Below are 20,650 nucleotides of genomic sequence, written 5' to 3' on the forward strand. Positions count from 1 at the left end.
CCCTCACCGCTGCCTTTCTTGGGCAGGCGCATGAGGATCTCGGCCGCCTTCTCGGCGGGCTGCCGCGACAGCGATAGCAGCTCCCGCTCGCTGTAGCGCATGGCGGCCCCAGCCCCGCCCGGCCCGGTCCCGCCGGCCGCCGCCGACACGCGACCAGCGCGCGATGAATTCCGCCCCCTGCCCCGACCCGGAAGCCCTTGCTGTGGCGCGACCCGGATGCGCTCGGCGGCCGGAAGTGGCCTGCTCCTCCTTCCGGCGCGGGGGTGCCTGCGTAGTGCCGGGACGCGGCCTGTGAGGGTGCGTGCGGGTGTGGGCCTTGCCCGGGGCCGGGGCGGAGCAGCAGGAGGAGAGCGGAGCAGTAGGCCAGGTGAGGAGCAGAAAGCGGGGCAGGGAAAGGGCGGGGTTTCGGAGGTGCCCCCCCGTGTGGTACCAAGCGCCCCGCTCCCCCCTCGCGGGCAGCCCTGTCCCGGGGTAACTAGAAAGGCTGTCGCCGCTGGTACAGGAGCGAGGCAGGGAAATGAAGTGACCCTTTTCTCCTTTGAATTTCAGCACCAGACTTGTTTCACGGGGAGCCGGACACGGGAAGCCCGGTCGATTAATTAACTTGCAGTTCGTGTATCTCATGCGTCCTATTTTCATTGCTTTTTGTAGGCTTTTTTTTTTTTTCTCCTCAATAATTTGAAGCGCGAGAGACCAAATCATGGATTTTCAGCATCGACCTGGAGGTAAAACCGGGAGCGGAGGTGTTGCCTCCGCATCAGAGAGTAACCGGGACCGCAGGGAGAGGCTCCGGCAGTTGGCTTTGGAAACTATTGACATCAACAAGGTAAGCTTTGGTCTCATGGTATATTTGGGGAAAATGGATCTGTGGGATTTTAGCACTAAGGTATGCTGCGGTGCAATACAAACGTGTGCTATCAAAAGTCAAATCAATTGGCAAGTTGTCATTAGCCAGAGGGAAGGGGATATGTCGCTTCTCCAAATCCAAGCCTGGGCCAGTGCAGGCCATGTCTAATAAATCACTGGCAAGAGGATGTGGCTGACCTAAGAATTCAAGGTAAATGAGCAGTGTACGGACAATTCAAAACATAGCAGTTTTACAATTAAAAGTATTGGAGGGGCCTTAATTATGGCCCTGCCCTGCCAGCTGTTACGTGCAGATGGTTTTATGCGTCCTTTCTCAGATGGTACTCCACCTATGTGAAACCACTTGCAGAATTAAGGCTTTAGTTGAGAATTGTGGATAGGAATGAAACATTCTTCTTGAATTAAGGTTCCCCTCATGAAGAGACACTGGCAAAAACTGAATTGAGAGACAGTGTCATTTGATCATGTACATGCTTATATCTCTTTCGACTGCGGGCTTCTCAGTATTAGATCATATGCTGCAATTTTCTTGCGCAGCAGTGTTAATGTAGTTGGCAACTAAAAATAACTATTTCCTCCCTCTTTTCTGTAAGTCCTTTCAGATGGAAAATTATCCTCAAAAGTGAAAGCAAGAAGCTAAGATCCCTCTTTCCATGCCACAGTGATTGTACATCATATACTTTTGAGAGTTCAGTATAATGGAGACGGGCTACATATATATACTTGCGTGTGATTTCTAATTTCAGTGATTCTCTTTTTATTTCTTAGGATCCCTATTTTATGAAAAATCACTTGGGTTCTTATGAATGCAAACTCTGCCTGACGCTGCACAACAATGAGGTGAGTTGAGCATTTGATTTCCTGTGAAAAACAACAGACAGTATTGAAGCAGGTCTTGGACAGTGGTCAGCAACATTTTTTCTGGCAGAGGGTTGGAAAAATCCAGCTCAGGTCAGAAGCAGGCTGGTGCTAGAACCTGCCACTGCTCCTCCCTGCTGCCTGGCTGTGGCACAGCATGGGCAAAGCCCCCAGTGTGGGTGAAACCCTCTGGCTCCATGGGCCGAAGGTTGCTGACCCTTGGTCTAGGACTCCATGCCATTCCTGTCAGATCCTAAATAGCTCCTTACTCAGTTGCCAGTTCCCAAAATAATCAAACATGGGAGTGAAAAAGGGAGAGAACTACAACAGGGGAGTGGGTTTTGGGTGAGGAGGAATATGGGGTAGAGGAAGTGATGAGAGGTTGAGGACTGTGTTGGTGGAAAGTGGTGGATGAAGCCCTGAAAACTCAAAATACCATCTTTTCAGTCCATTGAAATTTACTGAGGATAAATAAATATTTCCTTTGTGCCTTAAGGGTTAAAAAGTCCATGTCATTTAGAACTTCCTTAACTGGGCAAACAACTTCCAGCATTGTTTCATTTGGCAGTGCTAGCTTCTGATCTTGGAAAAATCCTGTCATCATTTATCTTTCTTCTATCTTGTGTTGTTGCAGGGAAGCTACTTAGCACATACCCAAGGGAAAAAGCATCAGACCAACTTGTAAGTCCTTAATTATAACATTTTTCTACTCTGGATACTTTTCAAAATACAGTCAGGATGCAATTCAGTTGATAGCCTTTGATAGGGGATATGGAGATGCTTTGGGTCAGAATTGACCTTTTACTGGCAAAGGTTGATGAAGAGGTGGTGGTTAACTGTTTGGAACATATCTTAGATCAGGAAGACAGTAGGGGAAGGTTGAAATAGCAGAATTGTAAATATGGCAGAGGAGAGGGTGCTCTGAATGACAGGGTCACATTTGTGGGTACAGCTGGATCATGACCATTCTCTGTTGTGATTTTTAGGGCACGCAGAGCTGCCAAGGAAGCTAAAGAAGCCCCTGCCCAGCCTGCACCAGAAAAAGTCAAAGTGGAAGTGAAAAAATTTGTGAAGATTGGACGACCAGGTTACAAAGGTAACTGATACTAGCATGTCTCTTACAGCAGGTATATAAAGCTCAGTGGAATTCAGTTGAAATTTGTGGCTCTGGGTATGAATTATGAACTTGCCTTTTAGCAGATCTGGTTATGTCATAAATAAGGTAGGATTGTATCCCTCCCTCTCTTTCATTTTGTTTTCCCCTCATAGAATAGCTCTTGACATCTGGCAGTCAGACACAAGCCTGATCAATAATACATTAGGAGTCGCATTCATTCAGCTCTGGCAGCATTTGACATAGGATATGAATGATACTGTTTCAGTCCAGTTTTCCTTTGTTGCTTACTATTGTACTATTTTCTGTGGTGTAATTCTTCCCCTGTGTTTTTCTTCAACTGCTCATAGCTACTAGTAAGATGCATAGGTCACCCTTGCCACCTTTATTTATGTATTTGTTTTTTAAAAGAGAGAGAACTCTTTGTGACTTAGTTCTGGTTTGTTGTCCAACATTTCCTTTCTCTCTCTTCCCGCCATTTTCTTGTTCTGAAGAGCACAGTGTGCCAGTTCTCTTTGCTCCAGAGGCAGTAGAATTTCTGTGGTGCAGTATGTATATATGGCTACATTTATTAGGCTCCTTTCATTCAAACCTATCAAACAAAAATACAGTATTAATAACATGGAGAAAATCTCTAGATGTTGCACTAGAAAGTGCAGTTGTGTTGATACTAACAATTCCATACAACAGGTTCTTAAAGTAGGACTGCTGTTAGTCCAGTTCTTTTCTTAGCCTTGTGCTGAAACATTTCCATTCTCAGTCTAATTACTCTTTTTGGCACTTACGAAATGAACTTCCTTTCCTTCCAGAAGGCAGGGCTTCATACCCTCGCACGTTTTCTATAATTAGTGTCAGTACAATGGGTTCTTGAAGTGGAAGCGTCAGTTCCTTATGCAGTACTGAATCCAGGTTTCATTGTTCTCTTACAGTGACCAAACAAAGAGATCCAGAAACAGGACAACAGAGTCTCCTCTTCCAGGTGGGGTATTGTTAACCTCTTGTCATTTGAATGATCCAAGTAAAGATGCTTTCAGGCTATATGAGAAAAGACAGTTGCTGTTGAGGGTCTTAGTGAGGTTTTGATGGATGGATGCTTCGGTAATGAAAATTGCCACAATATTCTTGACTTAAAGTTTGAGGATTCGGTGGGCCCTGAAGAGTGAATTTCCCTTTTGTTCCCAGAGGCAGTCTCTCCAGGACTGAGGTAGCAGACGGCATGCCTGGAGAGAGTGGGTTGTTTGCTGCTTCACTCCTCGTCATGGTGCCGTACCTCTCCTTTGCGTGAATGTAGGGAATCCATGATCAAGACTGCTGTGCCGATATCTCTAGCACTCAGTTCACTAGTTTTCCATGCAAAGGATGTGTACTTTCCCAGATTTATAGCTTAAGGTGTTGGTTTTTTTTAGGTGGGGGGAGTATTTATACTTAATGGTGTAATATCATCCCTACAGATTGATTATCCAGAGATTGCTGAAACCATCATGCCAAGGCATCGGTTCATGTCTGCATATGAACAAAGAATTGAGCCCCCAGACAGGCGCTGGCAATATCTTTTGATGGCAGCAGAGCCCTATGAAACCATTGCTTTCAAGGTGAGATATCAACGTCAAACCTTAATTAGGGACTGGCAGTGTTCTCCGCCCCATACATTTGAAAAGTACCTGGAGGAAATTATCAGCAGATTAGACTTCTTTCATTTGAGCCTTAGTTGGGGGATGGGGACCTGGCTGGAAGAGTTGAAGGAGGGGAGGGGAGGGGAGACTTTTGGAAACAGCTAACACCACTTGAGAATTAGTGAAGGCATGTGTCTGCAAGCATGAAAAAAATGCCATTTGCAGAGCCAAGACATTCTTTGCCTCTAGCACAGAAAGTCCTCTGGGTTTTGCTCCTGAGTCCTCTTTGTGCAGATGTTTAGAGGAGATGTTTTCTGCCAGCGCACTTGTCCTTGACAGATATGAAAGTGACTTAATTCCTCCCTCCAACATTGTCTAATAAGGTCTGAGACTAGCTCTTCTCACAAAGGCCTAGAATAACTGTGCTTATCTTGCAGCTCTTATGTTAAAAAGGCTATTGTGCTAATCTGGTGGCACTAATAATAGCTCTTCACTCCTTTTTCGTACAGGTGCCAAGCAGGGAAATTGACAAAGCAGAAGGAAAGTTTTGGACCCATTGGAATAGAGAAACCAAACAGGTATCTGGGGATTAGCTTCTCTTATGTTTTGGGGGGTGGGTGAAGGAAAAGGGGAAAGCAGCATTGGGCCAGTGCTTCCCACCATACAACTACTGGTACTTGCAAGCTACACCTTCTGCAGTAAATCTCATTAGTCTCATTACTAGTCCCATTACAGGATCAAGCTCTGAATTTGAATCTTCGTTGTGCTTTTATGCCTTATGATGGTGTTGTCTTGACTGACAGTCTAGGGCCTAAGCAGTTTAAACAAACCCATTTGCCTGAGACTGGCTTACAGGCATAAGACTTATGCAGGTGGAGTTCTTTTCTTAGTCTTGTGTTGAAACATTTTGATTTGCAGTCTAATTATTCTTTTTGGCACATATGGAATGAGCTTTCTTTCCTCCCAGAAGACAAGCCTTCATACCCTTACAGCTTTTCTTACACCAGTTCTGCAAGTCCTCTTGCTTGCAGTCTCAGTTGGCAGGTTGAGACTTGAATGGTTTTGTGAGACTATATTCCGTTTGTGCCCCCAAAAGTCCCTAGAGATGAGGTTTGAAATGTATTTTGGGTAAAATTTGTAGAGCTACTGCAGTACATGCTAACTGCAGAGAAAGATAGTTAGCTGTGTTCCTCATGTTCACTGTAGAGAATAAAGAATGTAATTGTGCAGGGCTATCAAACCAGCTCCCATGACCAATGCTAAGTTCACTAATAATAAAAACATGAAGCTGAGAGAGCTGTACTTGAGGAATTTTCCAGTTTTGTTTCTATTTTGAGAGCTAGGCTTGGAGGCAGATATTGCCACATGGGATATACTGACTTTCCAAAGCATGGCACTAAGGGGTTAGTACTTAGCATCATGTTCTGCCGCTAGTATCATTGGGGGGCACCTCCGAGAGCCAGCTATTGCACAGTGACATAGTTTCATAGTTAATAGGGTCGGAAGGGACCTGAGCAGATCATCAAGTCCAACCCCCTGCCACTGGCAGGAAAGAGTACTGGGGTCAGATGACCCCGGCAAGGGGTCTGTCTAGCCTCCTCTTAAAGACCCCCAGGGTAGGAGCGAGGACCACTTCCCTTGGAAGTTGGTTCCAGATCCTAGCTGTCCTGACTGTGAAGTAGTGCCTCCTGATATCCAGCCTCAATCTGCTCTCTGTCAACTTATGGCCGTTGTTCCTTGTTACTCCCGGTAGTGCTTGGGGGAACAGGGACTCTCCCCTTGCCTGCTGGTCTCCCTTGGCCAGTTTATAGAGGACCACCAGATCCCCTCTCAGCCTCCTCTTATGGAGGCTGAACAGGTTCAGATCCCGTAGCCTATCCTCATAGGACCTGCCCTGCTGCCCCCTGATCATGCGGGTGGCCCTCCTCTGGACCCTCTCAATGCTGGCCACATCCCTCCTGAAGTGCGGCGCCCAGAACTGGATGCAGTACTCCAGCTGTGGCCTGACCAATGTTGCATAGAGGGAGAGGATCACCACCTTGGACCTGCTCAAGATGCATCTGTGGATGCATGACAAGGTACGGTTAGCCTTTCTGACTGCATCCCCACACTGGTGGCCCATGTTCATCTTTGAGTCATTAATGACTCCAAGATCCTTTTCTGCCTCTGTGCTGGTGAGAGGGGAGTTCCCCAGCCTGTAGGTGTGCTGCTGGTTCTTCCTCCCCAGGTGCAGTACCTTGCATTTGTCAGTGGTGAAACCCATCCTGTTCTCATCCGTCCACCTCTGTAACCTGTCCAGATCTGATTGCAGCTTGTCCCTCCCCTCTAGAGTGCCCACCTCCCCCCACATCTTAGTGTCATCTGCGAATTTGAACAAGATGCTATTCACCCCCTCATCCAAGTCACTGATGAAGATGTTGCACAGTGTGGGCCCGAGGACCGTGCCCTCATATGAGGTTCTGGGCTGCAGTATGGTGTGGCATGTGCATGTTTTCAGATAGGTGTAGGATGCTAAATTGGTCACTTCTAGCTTGGCGTTTGTTCCTAGCCCAAAGAGCGTGAGGATTTAGAATGACAAGTGGGACCATTGGTGCAAAGCAATGGTTAGAGAGGCAGTATGTAATATGGGTAGAGAGGCAGTGTGTAATATATATACTCTCAGGGATCATTTCTGTAGTTGGTGACTAGAGAAGTGTGTCCGAAAGTGATCTGGCCTGCTGGATCAGGATGGATTACAGATGTTGGTTCAGAAGCAGACACCTAGGCCACGTCCAGATGAGTGCAGCTGTGAGGTATGTGGTGCTGCCGACCCAACTGCTGCGCCACACACCGCACATATAGGCTTTCCATGTGCTGCTACCTCTGTGCTGCTACGTGGAGATCCTGGGATCAAAAAAACCCCATGTGGAAAAAAAAAAAAAAAAAAAAGGGGGGCAGGGCACGTGGCAGCAGCACGTGCCGCCCAAAACCAGCCTGGCCAGCTCGAGCCACTCTGGCTGTTGGCCAGGCTTCCAGCTGCAGCTTCCCTGGCCTCCAAGACCCCAGGTAAAGCTGCTTGGGACAGCACAGTTGCTGGAACTGGCCTTCCTTACCCCACCTGGGGTAACCTGCCACGCACCACAGGTGTGCTGCTGCTACTTGTCCTTGGGAAAACAAACGTCAGTGTTCATGTGGACATGGCCCTAGTGTTGTTTCTTGAGGCATCAGGAGAGAACTGGGCAGATCAGTCACCTTGCGATTTATTTTTAATCTCTCCCTCTTTTTGCTCTAGTTTTTTCTTCAGTTCCATTTCAAGATGGAGAAGCCTCCAGCTCCTCAAAGTATCCCTCCTGGGCCTCCAACTGTGAAGAGGCCTCCACCACCCCCACTGATGAATGGCTTGCCCCCCAGGCCACCCTTGCCGGACTCTCTGCCACCACCACCTCCTCCCGGAGGCATGCCCTTGCCGCCCATGCCTCCTTCTGGGCCTGTACCACCCCCAGCACCACCTCAGTTGCCACCAACTCCTGGGGTACCTCCTCCTGCTCCTCTGCCACCAATGATGAGACCACCTCTACCCACGGAGGGGCCAGGGACTATTCCCCCTCCACCTCCTTCCAACTGAAAAGCTTTTCCTGGACTCTCTCAGTGGACTTCTTTGATTTGTGTATTTTACTTGCACACCACAACCTGCTCAGAGATAAATATTTGTCCTTTTTATATGCCAGTGGTTTTTGCCTAAATCTCATAGGTTCATTAAAAGGCTTTCAACTTTATTTTCTGCATACGTGCTTCTCTTTTTGAGTAAAACTGTTGCCTTTATTTTCATACAAGTGTTGTTTAAAGGTCCCACAATGAGGAGGTAGGAAAATTATCAGTCTTGAAATATTTAGTAGCTTATCAGAACATATCCAGTTAGCAGACAAATGACTGGAGTTACCTGGAAATCTACTTTTAATTTAATTAACCGTGAATTTAAAGTAATATGAGTTCCTGAGCTCCAGCGTGACATTTATTTCCTCATGAGTTTATGTAGCTGGGGGTGGTAATGGTTGGAGAAATAGTTCACAGTCCACATTGTCACATGATAAATACCCCCTACCACCACATCAGTGGGCAACAGGCCAGCTCCCATCAAAAATACAGGAAGTTGTCTGCATTTCAGTAGCAACTGTTTTCACCATTTTCACTGAAGATGGGTCCTGCCCAGGGTGATCAACATCCACTCCCATTGCCTGCAACACAGTTGCACTTGTTTTTGTTCCTACCTAGATGCTGCCATGCATATCTAGGGGTTTGTGTACACAAGAGGTTACTCTAGGGTTGGTATCCAGAATAGCTCCCTGGATGTGTCCTTTTATCGTAGGTCATCTACTTTGATCTGTGTGAGCAAAATCCATTTTGGAAGTGGATTAAATAGGTTGGAATAAGAATATGTATGCAGGGAAATAATTAAGAATAGCTATTGCACTTTAAATACTGCTCTATCTTAAACTGAATTAACTTCCTTGTGTAGGTAAGCCATTGACAAATTGCTGGCAGAAGATTTGTGCCCTATAGGCTGTTTGATTTGTGTCCAATGCAGAGGTAATACAATGGCTCCATCACACATGGCTTGTGTGTCAGAAGTGTAGACAAAGTAAGCATAAAGTAAAATTTCTAAGCAGAGAAAATCAATCTGGAACTTCTTTTAAATGAACATTTAACTAAATGTTATAATGACTTCTGGAGTTGTAAAAAAACGGTGTTGGCTTCTGTCCTGAACCATGAGTCTTAACAGGCTTTAACTTTTATCTTAATCAAGTCAAAATATCCTACCTGGACAAAGCTTGGAGTCGTCATCATTTGTAGCTACCCGGAGAAGGCTTGGAGCCCTAGTTTGTAGGGCCCATTGCAGAAGAGAATTCTGGATCCAGGAACCCGTTGCTCCATTGGATTCCAGGCATGTGGTAAAACCAGCTATTGTGTGAGCTGTAGTCAGCCCATGAGTAGAGTTTGACAGCAAAAGTCCTGTGAGCTAGCAGGAAAAGTCTGCTTGTATGTTTTGTTTTAAAGATGCACCGTTTGGGGAAAGAAACAGGCATAACAGTTCCTTAGAATGGGTGTGATGGCCAGAATTAGCTATCCTAAATAGCATATTTACTGTTGGCAACAGAAGAAGTGATTAAGAAATCCTGTGTGTGTGATAAGTCTGGGTTTAGGGTGTTTCATCCCTCTAGGCCATTGCAGAACTGCTTCTTGTGACCTTATCCAGTCTAGTTTTAAATAAGGTATGATGTTTCCATTGCTTCCCCCTAAAAATTCCTTTCTGGTTCTGCAGAAAAGAATTATTTTGAGACCCAAGGAGGTGAGCATTTTGGAAGGAGCTGTGAAAGACTGGAGTTGTCATAAGATGACCCGTCTAAACTGCCTGCAAAATGGAAGCGCAGGAGCTGCCAGTTTAATCCAGGGAAACTCCAGTAGAGGAAGGTTATAGATTACACAAATGTACTTTCTCTTAATTCCTCTCATTGTCCCTGTTTAGTACCTGCTGCTTTCTCTCGAACAAATTCCCCTTGGTGTTTCCAACCCTAGGGAAGCTGTGCCAAATTAAATTCAAATCTAAACTTCTCTCCTCCCTTCCCTTCCCCCTCCCCACACACATATACCATTCTTTAAAAACATTTTAAGTCAAGGACATGAATCCCTAAAAAGAAGGTAAACAGTTCCAATTTTATAACGTTTCCAAGCACTGGTTGCAAAGCCAAAAATAGAACAGAAAGCCTCCTTTGAATTGGCCCTCCCTCCTTTATAGCACATTGGCCTTTGAATTTCTCAAGGGAGGTGTGTTGTGCATTGTCAACTCAAGGTCACTGCCTTCTGAGGGGAGATAGAGTCCTCCTGTCCTGCACAAAGGTTTAAAAGATGGATTCTGGCAACTCTTAACAGCTGAGTTCAGAGCTGCTCAAAGCTGGAACATGGGTCCTGTGCTTAGGGGGGTTTTGCAGTGCCTGCTGCTGCTGTTCCCCTCTACAGCTCTACCTAGAATAGGAAGCTTTGGGGAAGGCCTTTCACCTGCTGAACTGCAGAGTATTGTTTCAAGAGAGTTAGGACTTGGAGAGGAGGAAAATATGAGTAGTCATGCGGGAGCAGGAAACTTTCTAGTCTCAAAGGGCAGAGCCACAGTTGCGACTCACCTGCTCTTGAAGGCTGGTGACCCAAGAGGGGATTCCAAAGTAGTAAAACACAACCAGCTCGTTACTGAAGATCAAGGAGTCTTCTCCTATCTGCAGCGTAATGCCAGCCTTCACCCATGGCTTTTGGGTGGGCTAGAAGGCCCAGTGTGCAGGCTGAAAATGGACAGGAAGGATGGCCTGGGCCAGAGCCACTTGGAAGTCATGGGTGTCCTTACCAGCTATGAAAGTGACTTCATCAAGTTGGTGAGACAAGCTGGCTGGGAAGAAGCCCCTCCGGAGACATTTGGTCTCTGCTCTGCAGGGGACACATCTGCTGCACTCCTGTCTCTGAAACGCATCAGTGCTCATTTGAGTGAGCCAGGAGAGAGCCAGTTCCTTGTCCTGCACCTGGAGGAAGGTACGTGCTTCACTTTCGCTAGGGTTTAACAAAGCAAATCCTGAAGTGATGGAGGCTTAGAGAAGTGCTTGGATAGGGTGGTGAGGAATGCAAGGCAAATGCTTAGCAAGCAAACATTGCTTTGCAGACAGGAGAGAAAGATGTTGCTGGAAGAAGACATCTGGGGGCTGGATTCTTCTCCAGGTGGTTGATAATGAGGGGTAGTTGGCCATGTTGCTCCGAAGTTAGGCAGAAGACAGGACAAGGTGGCATCTTGTTCAGAGAGGTGTGAGCTCTCCTAGGCTACAGACTACTTTGTCAAATGCTACCAGTACTCTGACATAGCAGCTTGCTTTGTCAAAGTAGGCTGTGGCCTATGAGAGCTCATGCCTCTGAATTGGTCCATAAGCTGTTACCCTGCCTTGCTCTCTGCCCAACTTTTATAGTCATGTAATAGACTTTTTCCAAGATGCCTTTAAGGAAACTACAGTTCGGCTGGGTGACCACTCACGGGTGTGCGTGTGTCTTGACTACCCCCCGCCCTGTGCTGTAACTTCTGGCATTGTCGGCTAGTGGACACCACCACTTATCTCCTCTCGAGGATAAGAACTGTTTTCGCATCCTGGCATAAAATAGACCACCAGCATTTATTCCTCCAATAGTATCAGTAAAAGCCCAAGCGATCACATAGATAAAGTTCTGTATGTGGGGGAAAAGAGAGGAGAAAACAGGATGGAAAGGCTGATTTAGTTTTTCTGCATGGATGCTGCTGTAGTTCATGGCGAGGTTTGCTACAAAGAGAGAAAGTCAGTGGCTCTGCTCTTGCCTGCTATCAGTTCACAGGAGTTCAGAGGTCATGCTGAAGGGCAGAGTGTAAAATCCTAGAGAGATCAAGTTGCTTAGCACAGTTCCCCTTTCCTCTTTCTTTCTCCTGTTGGTGTTAATCTTATTTCTGTCTCCAAACCCTGTTCCTGAGGAGAAATTGGAGTTCTTGCTGCCTTGCAGTCTGGCTTTGTCAAAACCTTGCAGTTATTCCTTTGCAGTAAAAGCCGCAGGGAGCCCCAGGGAACGCAATGCAGATGGAACTTTGCACCCCTTGCTCAGCGGGGTAGGGAAGAGAAATGGCAACCCTGAGCTTTATCAAAGTGATTGCATCATTTAAACATCTGCATTTGAGTATCTGGCATTTGGCTACTGGGTTTCTTCCAATGTTGTTCCAGTACAAGCGTGGCTTTAACCTGGCTGAGTTTTTGGCTTCTGCTGAGGCTGCAATGCAAGGCACGTGCCCCTGTGCACTGCTCAGCAGCCCAGCTTAAGGGGGTTGTTCTGTGGGTTCCTGCCTAAGTTCCCCAAATAGCTGGTTAAAAACTGAGACCACCCAGCGACCTTAGAGATGCAGTGCTCTCCCCAGCCAGTGGCACCTGAGCTCTCCATTTTGTCCTTCGGCATGGTTTGATACAGCTTCTCAGACAAAAAAAGCCCTTAGGCCTATCTAATATGGGAAGCTGGGCTAGCACGCTGCCCTCAGCAGAACTGTGTTTAATGTCTGTTCTAAATAATCCAAAAGATCCATGCCTGGGAAGCTCCTACACAGCAGCCCATGGCTTCAGGCGCTAACTATTTTTGAATTTTTAAATAAAAACAAATATGCCCCCGTGTTTAGCAGAATATATCGCATCCCCTCTGTCCCGTTTTGCTGCCGCCTCATTTGCATGTATTAAGTAGCATCAGTAGTTATGCAAATTTGCTGTGGGTTTTGCAACCCCTGGATCACACCTGGGTTTGAAGCTGGGAGCAGCTCAGTCTAAGCTGGACTCTGGTGCCCTTTTCTAGGACGCTGATCTCGCCACAGGCAGCAGCACCCCCACCACGTTATCCAAATTCCTGCCTCCTGCTTGTTTGGGTGTGACGGGGATTTTTTGTTTAAATGTTTAAAAGTGCCTGCTAATTCTGTCCTGGGTGTTGGGATGCCCGACCTGATGAGATGCCCTAGGCCCGGGTTTTGAAAGCACTGAGTCCTGCCAAATCCAACGGAAGCAACAGGCGCTCAGCAGTGCTGAAAGTCAGTCCCAGGTATCCCAGGGGTGGTACCCGGCACCTGAGCCCCCCTGTCGCTGGCCACGCATAATGTTTTTGGACTTGAGCTCTTCAGGTCTCTATTCAGGTCTCCATCCCACCGCAAAGTCAGCTGCTGTTTGGGTCTTTGGCGAGCATGAATATGTTCCCGGGTAGAAAAGGCGATGTGAAGGATTCCCTGGGGAGCGCTGTCTAGTGATTGCAGCAGGGCACTCCCAATCATTTCTGGGTTCTGTTCATTGCCACAAATTTTCTTCCATCAATTGAGGTGATGCCTTGGCAGAGCGCAGGGCCTATTTGTGCCAGGTGCTGTACGAACTGGGAGATGAGATGACCTTTACACCAAAGAGCACTCTGAAGTCTGACAAGTCAAATCCCTCCTGCCTCTGCTTCCCCACCTGTAAAATAGGAATAATTCTACCCTGTCTCCCCACAGGAGCAGAAAGTTATTTGTATGATGCTTGATGATGATCCCTGCCTGGAAACTGCTGGTGGGATTCGAAGTGGGGGTTTCTATTTACATCAAGGAAGATGGCTGGTTTTCCTCCTCAGGAGGTTGGCAATTGAAGATTGGGACCTTTCCCGAGGAGCCTAAGGGAGGTGCAGGGGACCTGGGGATGGCCAAGGGGACCGAGGGGTTGATGGACAGCGGTTGTGATGCTGGGCAGCTTCCTGCTTGGATCTGGGCCTGGTACAAAGTCCACTCTGCTCTGCTCTTTGCAGAAGGAGGGAAGGAAATCCTTAGGGCCCTTTTGCTTAATTGCCCCCTGAGCAGGTGTCTGCCTCCTTCCTGCTGCTCCAGCTGCCCCGATGCCCTGGGCCAACGTGTTGTCCCTCCTTTTAGACTTTACCTTGGTCTGCTTAGAGGTGCTATGAGCAGCAGCTCTGTGTAATGTGTGCTGCGTGCTTCTCTCTGCAGCGTGCCTCAGCCCTGTGCTGCAGAGGATCTATCCTTGCTCAGAGATGGTATCTCGCCGATGCACCCCCACTTAATTCCAGGCTTGGAAACCGAAAGGCTGAGTAATTTGTTCTCTGCCCCCGATCCAGCCCCCTCCACAGCAGCAGTGTCAAAAAGTGGCTGTTGGCTGCAGAAGTTGCACATTGCACTGCAGAGCTGGCAGACCTCACAGGTGTCTGGTGTTCCCTGATCAAAGCAGCTCAAATCAGGGCTCTGAACAGAAAACCTGTCTCTCATTAGCTCAGAGCCGGGTGGGGGGGGGGACTCCAAGGGCTTTGCGAAGGTGAGTCCATGTCAAGCTCCCTGTTTTGCATTGGGGAAGCTGAGGCAGGCAGTGGGGAGAGCTGGCGCTCTCTTCCTGATCTAGGGCGTTCTCATTCAGATGGGCCATTCACCTTGCTCTGTGGTTTGCAGTTTTTGAGTAACTTCCTCTGCCCCCAGTTTGCCTGTGGTTTATTTTTAAAGTTTCTGCAAGTCCCAGGGCTGGGGGGACCTCATCTTGCAAGAGCAGCTTGTTTCTGGGATGGTTTCTGCCAGACAATGCATTTGGGACAAGGCATTTGGAGACCACCCCGTCTCCCTTGAGAAGCATCTTTCAGGGGCAGACTTCAGGAGGTCCCGCGCGTTTAAAGTAGCTAAAGTGGAGTGGAAGGACTTTTGTGGGTGCCAAGAGCTGTCTCCTGATGGGTACCAGGCATGTTTGAAAGTCAGGAAGACAAGATGCGAGTGTGGAGGAGCTAGATAGATGAGGATGTGGTGAGGGCGGAGGAATTTTAGGGCTGTCAAGGGCTGGGTGCAGGTGTGCACGTGGCACGGGACGGGGGGGGGCATTGCCCTCAGCTGGATGGAACTGTAACAACCATGTGGCATAGGCCCTATACAGCAGTATAATAATAATCCTCCTTTAGCTTTGGTGCAAAAGGCACCGTATTCCAACTCGGAGCACTCACGTGTAACACAGAGGCCACTCTGACGACTTGCTGGAAGGATCCCAGGAGCAAAGGGGCAGGAGGGAGCTGGTTACAAAAATGTTTAGCAAAAGCAGGGGTTTTGTTAAAGTGGCACCTGGCTGTGGGACTGGAGCAGGGGGGCAGCTACTCCAGCACCCCCTGAAGAGGAGGCTGAAGTAATGCTGCTGTGTAAATTGTGGATCAGCCTACCCATGGGAAGCTCTCCTCCAAAGCCCAGCCATTAATTCTTTTCTGCCCTGCCACAAAAAAGGCCAAGTCCCCCATCCCTTGCTGTTTCCTCGAGCGTCGCTGGATTTGGGTATCACTTTCTGACACTTTCTGCTCCTCAAAGCTGCCGGGGTCCTACGGGTGACTGCTGCCAGGGAACATTTCTCCTCCCAGCCAGAAAGTCATGCTGTCTGCCTTGGCCTTTCTCTGGCAGTGACGTGGGGCACTGAGACACAGCTCAGGTTTAAGCTGCCTTTTCGAGAGGACATGGGCTGGTCGCTCGGACAGCTGCAGTTTGCTGTGCTGGTCTTTTATCCTGGACGCAGAGAAAGAGAAGGCATCAAGGCCAGAGAGATGCTCCAGGCAGAAGGCAAAGGGCTGGACCAGAAGCAGGTAGGTGGCTTGGCCAGACGCACATGGACCTCGTGTATATGCACTGGCTGGGGATGGCCTGGGGGGCTGTGGCAGGGGGACACTCCTACTCAACACCCCTCCCGCTGCATCACTGTTTGGGGAGAGCTGGGCTCAGACCTGAGACCTCCACATTCACTGGTGCCCCCACTGAAGCTGCCAGCAAGGAGGCTGGAAAGCGCCTGCTGGGAGGGCTTTCTTTTCCAACCGCGTCTCACGCCCTGGAGCTGGGCCGGGTCCTGCCACCGGTGAGCACAGTCAGCCTGGACCTGCTCGGTGCACTGCAGCGTGTTTTGTGACACAGCCTTTCCCACCCCCTCCCCTGCGTCCTTGGGGCAGCTCTGGGCGCCCTGATGGGAGCTGAGGGAGATTGGCTGCATCGTCCCGCGTGCCGGCAGGTGGTGCTGCTATCCTGTCTTCTGAACTGGCTGCTACAGAGAGGACAAAGGGGCTGGGGGCCTGTGTGCCTGTAGCCAGCACCACTCCCATGCTCCGTGGCTGGTTTGGCACACAGCTCCCCGGCTCCGTGCGGTGGGGGCAGCGGGAGCGCTAGCCATCGGTTCACCATCAGCATCTCAGCGCCTTCGGGAGCCCCAGGGCTCTCAGGGAAGGCAGCGATTGCTCCAGGGGAAGCGGGGTGCGGGCTGGGCCCCGCGTTACCAGGTAGTGAGGTGCGCCAGCCCCGTCTGCCAGGCACGTAGCTGTTTGCTCTGCTTTCATCCGACTCCATACTTCAAGCACACATGTACCCTGGTGTATTTTAAGCCTGGCCCTGATCTGCAGAGTGACTGATGCAGCAGCCTCACCGGGCTCTTTGTCTATGGCCTCCAGGTCAAACGTGCTCTTCCGCAGCCTCATTTGGCTACCGGCAGCCCTGGCTGGGCCATCGGCAGGGGACAAGCACAGGCGCCCTGGGCGTAGAGGCATGAGGGAGCTGGAGCCGTACCCGTCTGTCTGCTCTGCCCCCCTTGCAAAGGATGGTCAGGGCCTGAGCATCAGGGATGGCTTTTTCCTTCCCGTGCTTCAGTGCCGTTGTAAAGGGCCTGCAGGCCAGTTCAGCCCCCTGGAAAATGCTGCACAGCTTTGCCGCCGTCGCTGGCACGGGGTGGGGGAGGCTGCGGGCTGGCCCTAAACTGCCACATCATGGAGGCGTCCCCAGATGATATGTGAGAAGGACGCGGTGGGGAGCAGCACTAGCCTGGATCCTTCCACGCCCAGGGCCAGAGCTTGGGGATAAAGAACCGCTGTTTTATTTTAATGAATGCTTTTCAGAGCAAAACAGTCCAGAAAAGCCCGTGGGGAATCCGGCTCTAGCTGCTAGGCAAGCACCAAAATAAGTGGCCTGTTTTTTTTTTCCCCACTCCTGCTGGGGGAGGGCACGACAGGGTGCAGCGTCCCTTAATTTCAGCTAAGCACCGATTTTTTAGGAACCGCTTGTGGCCAAAATTTGGAAGGGGCTTCCAAGCGAGCTCTCCCCTACCTTTGGGGTCTTTAAGAGAAGGCTGGAGAGGCATCTGGCTGGGGTCATCTGACCCCAGCGCCCTTTCCTGCCCAGGGCAGGGGGTCGGACTCGCTGATCTGTTGACCCTAGCATCTATGGATCTATGAATGTTAACTCCCCACCCCCTCCACAAGGCTCTGTGCACCTCGCAATGCTGCTGTCGCCAGAAAGGGGGGCTCAGCCTGGCCCTCCTTTCCTGTGCACGGGCAGCCCGGATCTGCCGGTATCCCGCTGCCAGGGAGAGAGCCGCCTGCTTGTGCCTCTCGCTGGGGAGGCTGCAGCTGCAGGGAGCTGCTGTCTGCACAGGGGACACTGAGTCCGAATCAAGGGAAAGTCAACAGGGAGCCTCTCAGCGCACGTATAAAGCATGCTAACCCAGCCTGCTGCTTTGCTCGGCCAGGGCTCCCTGGGCTGTGGGCTTCAGTGCTGCACAAGTGGTGTGGGGGTGTGAATGCTTTGAGCCTGCTCGTGTTGGAGCCCCTTCCTGTCACTCCAGCGGGGCCGGATTTTTCCAGCGTTTTCCAATCCTGATAAGCTGAGCTGGCTGGTGTCTGCACTGTCACCAGCCAGGCTCCCAGCTAGGGGCACGTGGCACTGCTCTCGTGTGCACGTGCAGGCCCGAGAGGCACTGGACGTGGCCACCGGCAAGCTGGAGGATCTGTGCCCCCCATGCCTCCAGCAGCTACTCACCATTTAAGGGTTGGCGCTTGACGCTAGGCTGCCTTCGGCTCTGCGGTCGGGGCCTCCGCCTCCCACCCTGCCCTTCGTCCCGCTGTATCCAGGGGGCCTTCATTCAGCTCTGAGGGTCACACTAATCACCCTGCCTCGTGTAGCAGAGGGCAGGGATCATTTGCTGGTCTTGGGAGGGGGTCCCCACCCTCCTCCCTCCCCCTGTCATACCCTGGCTTGTGAAGCATCTCTAAGGCATCTCCTCTCTCTGCAGACTCTCTGCCTCTCCAGGGACACCCGGTACCTGGTCCTTGGGGCCTTGGTGACATCTGTGACCCACACGCACAGGCAGTTTGGTTTTGAAGTCGCCTTGGTGGTCAAGCATCCCGGTGATGGAGGTATGTGGGCCAAGGGGTTGTCTGTGCCAGCAAGGAGATGGGGAGGCACAAGCCCAGTGAGGAGCATACAGCCTAGGGGATGCAGCCCCGGGCTCCTGGGCTCTTTCTACTCCTGACTTAGTCACTGGTGGGAATCTCCCGATGCCTCCATCATCTTGGCCCCATCTGGACTGTGAAGATGGCCGTGGGGCTGGGTGGAGGCCCGTGGCTGGAGGGACACCTGGCTGCTGCTGCTCACCCTTTCGCTTCTCTCTGCCCCACTGCTGGCAGGCTCCTCCCTACCCCCAGCAGAAGTCCAGCAGCTGCTCTTCGGCTCTGACGAGAAGTGCTTCACCAGGATGACCCCGGTCGTGCTCCTGCTGGCAAAGCCGCGACGCGAGGAGGATGGCCTGCACCCCTCTCGCTTCCTGTCGGTGGCTGGGGTGGTAGAGACGGTCCCCTACCCCCAGCCCAGGTGCGTGACCTTTTGGCACTACCAGGGAACCTGAAAGAGATGGAATGAGGGGGGAGGCATCGTACCCTGGCAGAGGGGCGTGGGCAGCTTACCCTGCCCGGAGACCATGCCAGCTGCCTGCTTGAACCTCAGGCCAGCACTGCCTGCCGCAGCCCCGGCTTGGCCTGTTGCACTGCAGTGGCCGATGCTCTCGGAGGGCTGGGGGGACTAGGCCGCCAAGTCGCCCGTGGAGCTGTAGGGCTGCAACCGATGCATCAAGTGTCTGGAACGGGGGCGGCTGCCATGTGGGTGCTGACCAGGGAGTGACCCTCTGGGCCTGGAGGGGAAGTGATCGCAGTGGGGCAAGGTCTCTACACCTACCGGTCAGGCTGTGCCAGAGGGACTGTAACACAGGCTGGACAGTCCCTGTGGCTGTGCGCCCATGGCAGGGTGGGCATGGGGAAAGTCTTCTGCCCACTGCTGGCCACCTGGGGTTGAGGAGCCCTGGGCCCATTGCAGAGCGGTGCCCCTGCTGACCCCCTCTGTGCCTCCCCACAGCTCGGCCCCAGCCGGCAGGGCTGAGGAGCCTGATTCAGCCGCTGGCCAGGCCCGTACTTCAACGCTGGCGCCTGGCGGCACCGACCAGTTCCTGGGCAGCCTCACCAGGTTCGTCAGTAGGATCCTGGGCTCTTCGGGGGAGCCACTGCCTGCCTCGAGGGTCCACCACTGGCTGGACGTCGAGACAGCAGAGTCGCTTCCTCACCAGCAGCTCAACCTCTCTGAGGAGGCAACCCTGGAGCGGCTGGTGCGGTCGGAGGAGCCCTTGCTGCTGCTGTTCCCCCACAACAGCCAGGCGCTGCTGGAGCACCACTTCAGGCACTGGCGGCTGGAAGGCAGGGTGCTGCAGCTGCTGCTGGAGAAGCTCCAGGCCGTGATCCAGGACCTGAGGGAGATCCCTGCTTTCCAAGCCAACGCCGGCCTCTTCCAGCACCTTCTGGCTTTCTGCTATTACCCGCCGGGGCCAGGCAGCAGTGGCTCCCTGGTGACGCCCCTGCCGGAGGAGCTCCGCGGGCCCCGGCAGCTGCACACCTTGCTGCTGCTCAAGGCCCTGCAGACGGTGCGCGCCCACTGGCGGGAGCGCCGGCAGGTGCTGTGGCAGAACCGCAGCGCGCGGCACCAGGCCTCGTGCCGGCTACGGGAGCTGACCGTGGACATCAGCCACTACAAGTTCGTTGCCGTGCCGGACATGTACGTCGCCAACAACTGCGAGGGGCCCTGCCGCCTGCCCCTTTCCACCCGCGCCGTCTACTACCCGCACACGGTGCTGCTGCTGGACATGCAGGAGCGAGGCGTGCCCCTGCAGCGCGGCCCCTGCTGCGTGCCCGTCCAGTACTCCGACCAGACCATCATCACGCTCAGCGAGGAGGGGCCCCAGGTGAAGATGTTCCACAATATGGTGGCAAAGGCGTGTGGCTGTCGGTAGGGAGGTTCGGCTTGTCCTGTCTCTGCCCTACGTCCCTTTGGCTGCGTGGCCCAGAGGCTCCCTCCAGGGACACCGGTTCTCTCCCCCCCCAACCCTTCCTCACACTATTGGCTTGTTAGTACCACTCTGGACCGGGGAGGGACTTGGTCCCATCGCTCTCTAGGAAGCTAAGCACGGCCTCAGGTACCCCTGGGACCACAGTGGACGGGGCGTGGGGGTAAGCACAAAGGAAACACAGCTGGGGAAGGCCACAGAAGTGGGACAAATCTGAGCCCTCCAGCTGTGAGGACCAGGAGGAGCCTGGCCCGAGGGTGAGCACCTATTCAAAAAGGAAAGGCGGGACACATCCCTCTCCCGCTGGCAGCACAGCTGGAGCAGAGCTGAGCGGAGCAGGGGTGGATGCAGGCTGCTCGCTGCAGGCTTAGGGCTCCCTGCCCTGCTGCCTTTCCCTTGGGAGCCCTGTGCCAGCTGCATGTCCCCTGCCTACCTGGCAGCAGTGAGGGGCACAACTGCACGCTGCCACTGCCCACCCGCCCTGCTGCCAGGTGGGCAGGGGGTGC

The 20,650-nt window shown here is 51.7% G+C and overlaps 3 protein-coding genes across 3 annotated transcripts in view; 2 read left to right on the forward strand and 1 right to left on the reverse strand.

Annotated features, from left to right (window-relative positions):
* Positions 1-166, reverse strand: part of PLEKHJ1 (pleckstrin homology domain containing J1) — an 11,943-nt gene extending 11,777 nt beyond the window's left edge. The window contains exon 1 of the mRNA XM_019513332.1: positions 8-166. Coding sequence (XP_019368877.1) covers positions 8-101 — 94 coding nt within the window. The 5' untranslated portion in view covers positions 102-166. The remainder of the gene's footprint in view (positions 1-7) is intronic.
* Positions 167-240: 74 nt separating this feature from the next.
* Positions 241-8,207, forward strand: SF3A2 (splicing factor 3a subunit 2). Its single transcript, XM_019513331.1, has 9 exons — positions 241-297; positions 652-826; positions 1,636-1,707; positions 2,360-2,406; positions 2,712-2,821; positions 3,769-3,818; positions 4,291-4,431; positions 4,962-5,030; positions 7,724-8,207. Exons 2-9 carry the CDS (start codon positions 701-703, stop codon positions 8,054-8,056), a joined length of 948 nt encoding a protein of 315 aa, XP_019368876.1. The 5' UTR covers positions 241-297; positions 652-700; the 3' UTR covers positions 8,057-8,207.
* Positions 8,208-10,301: 2,094 nt separating this feature from the next.
* On the forward strand, positions 10,302-20,256 carry AMH (anti-Mullerian hormone). The gene is made up of 5 exons (XM_019513330.1): positions 10,302-11,004; positions 15,410-15,588; positions 18,051-18,174; positions 18,445-18,628; positions 19,166-20,256. Exons 1-5 carry the CDS (start codon positions 10,389-10,391, stop codon positions 20,088-20,090), a joined length of 2,028 nt encoding a protein of 675 aa, XP_019368875.1. The 5' UTR covers positions 10,302-10,388; the 3' UTR covers positions 20,091-20,256.
* Positions 20,257-20,650: the final 394 nt, after the last annotated feature.

This window comes from Gavialis gangeticus, unplaced genomic scaffold (genome assembly GCF_001723915.1).
Source record: "Gavialis gangeticus isolate Ggan-Ray unplaced genomic scaffold, GavGan_comp1, whole genome shotgun sequence".
Lineage (NCBI taxonomy): Eukaryota > Metazoa > Chordata > Crocodylia > Gavialidae > Gavialis > Gavialis gangeticus.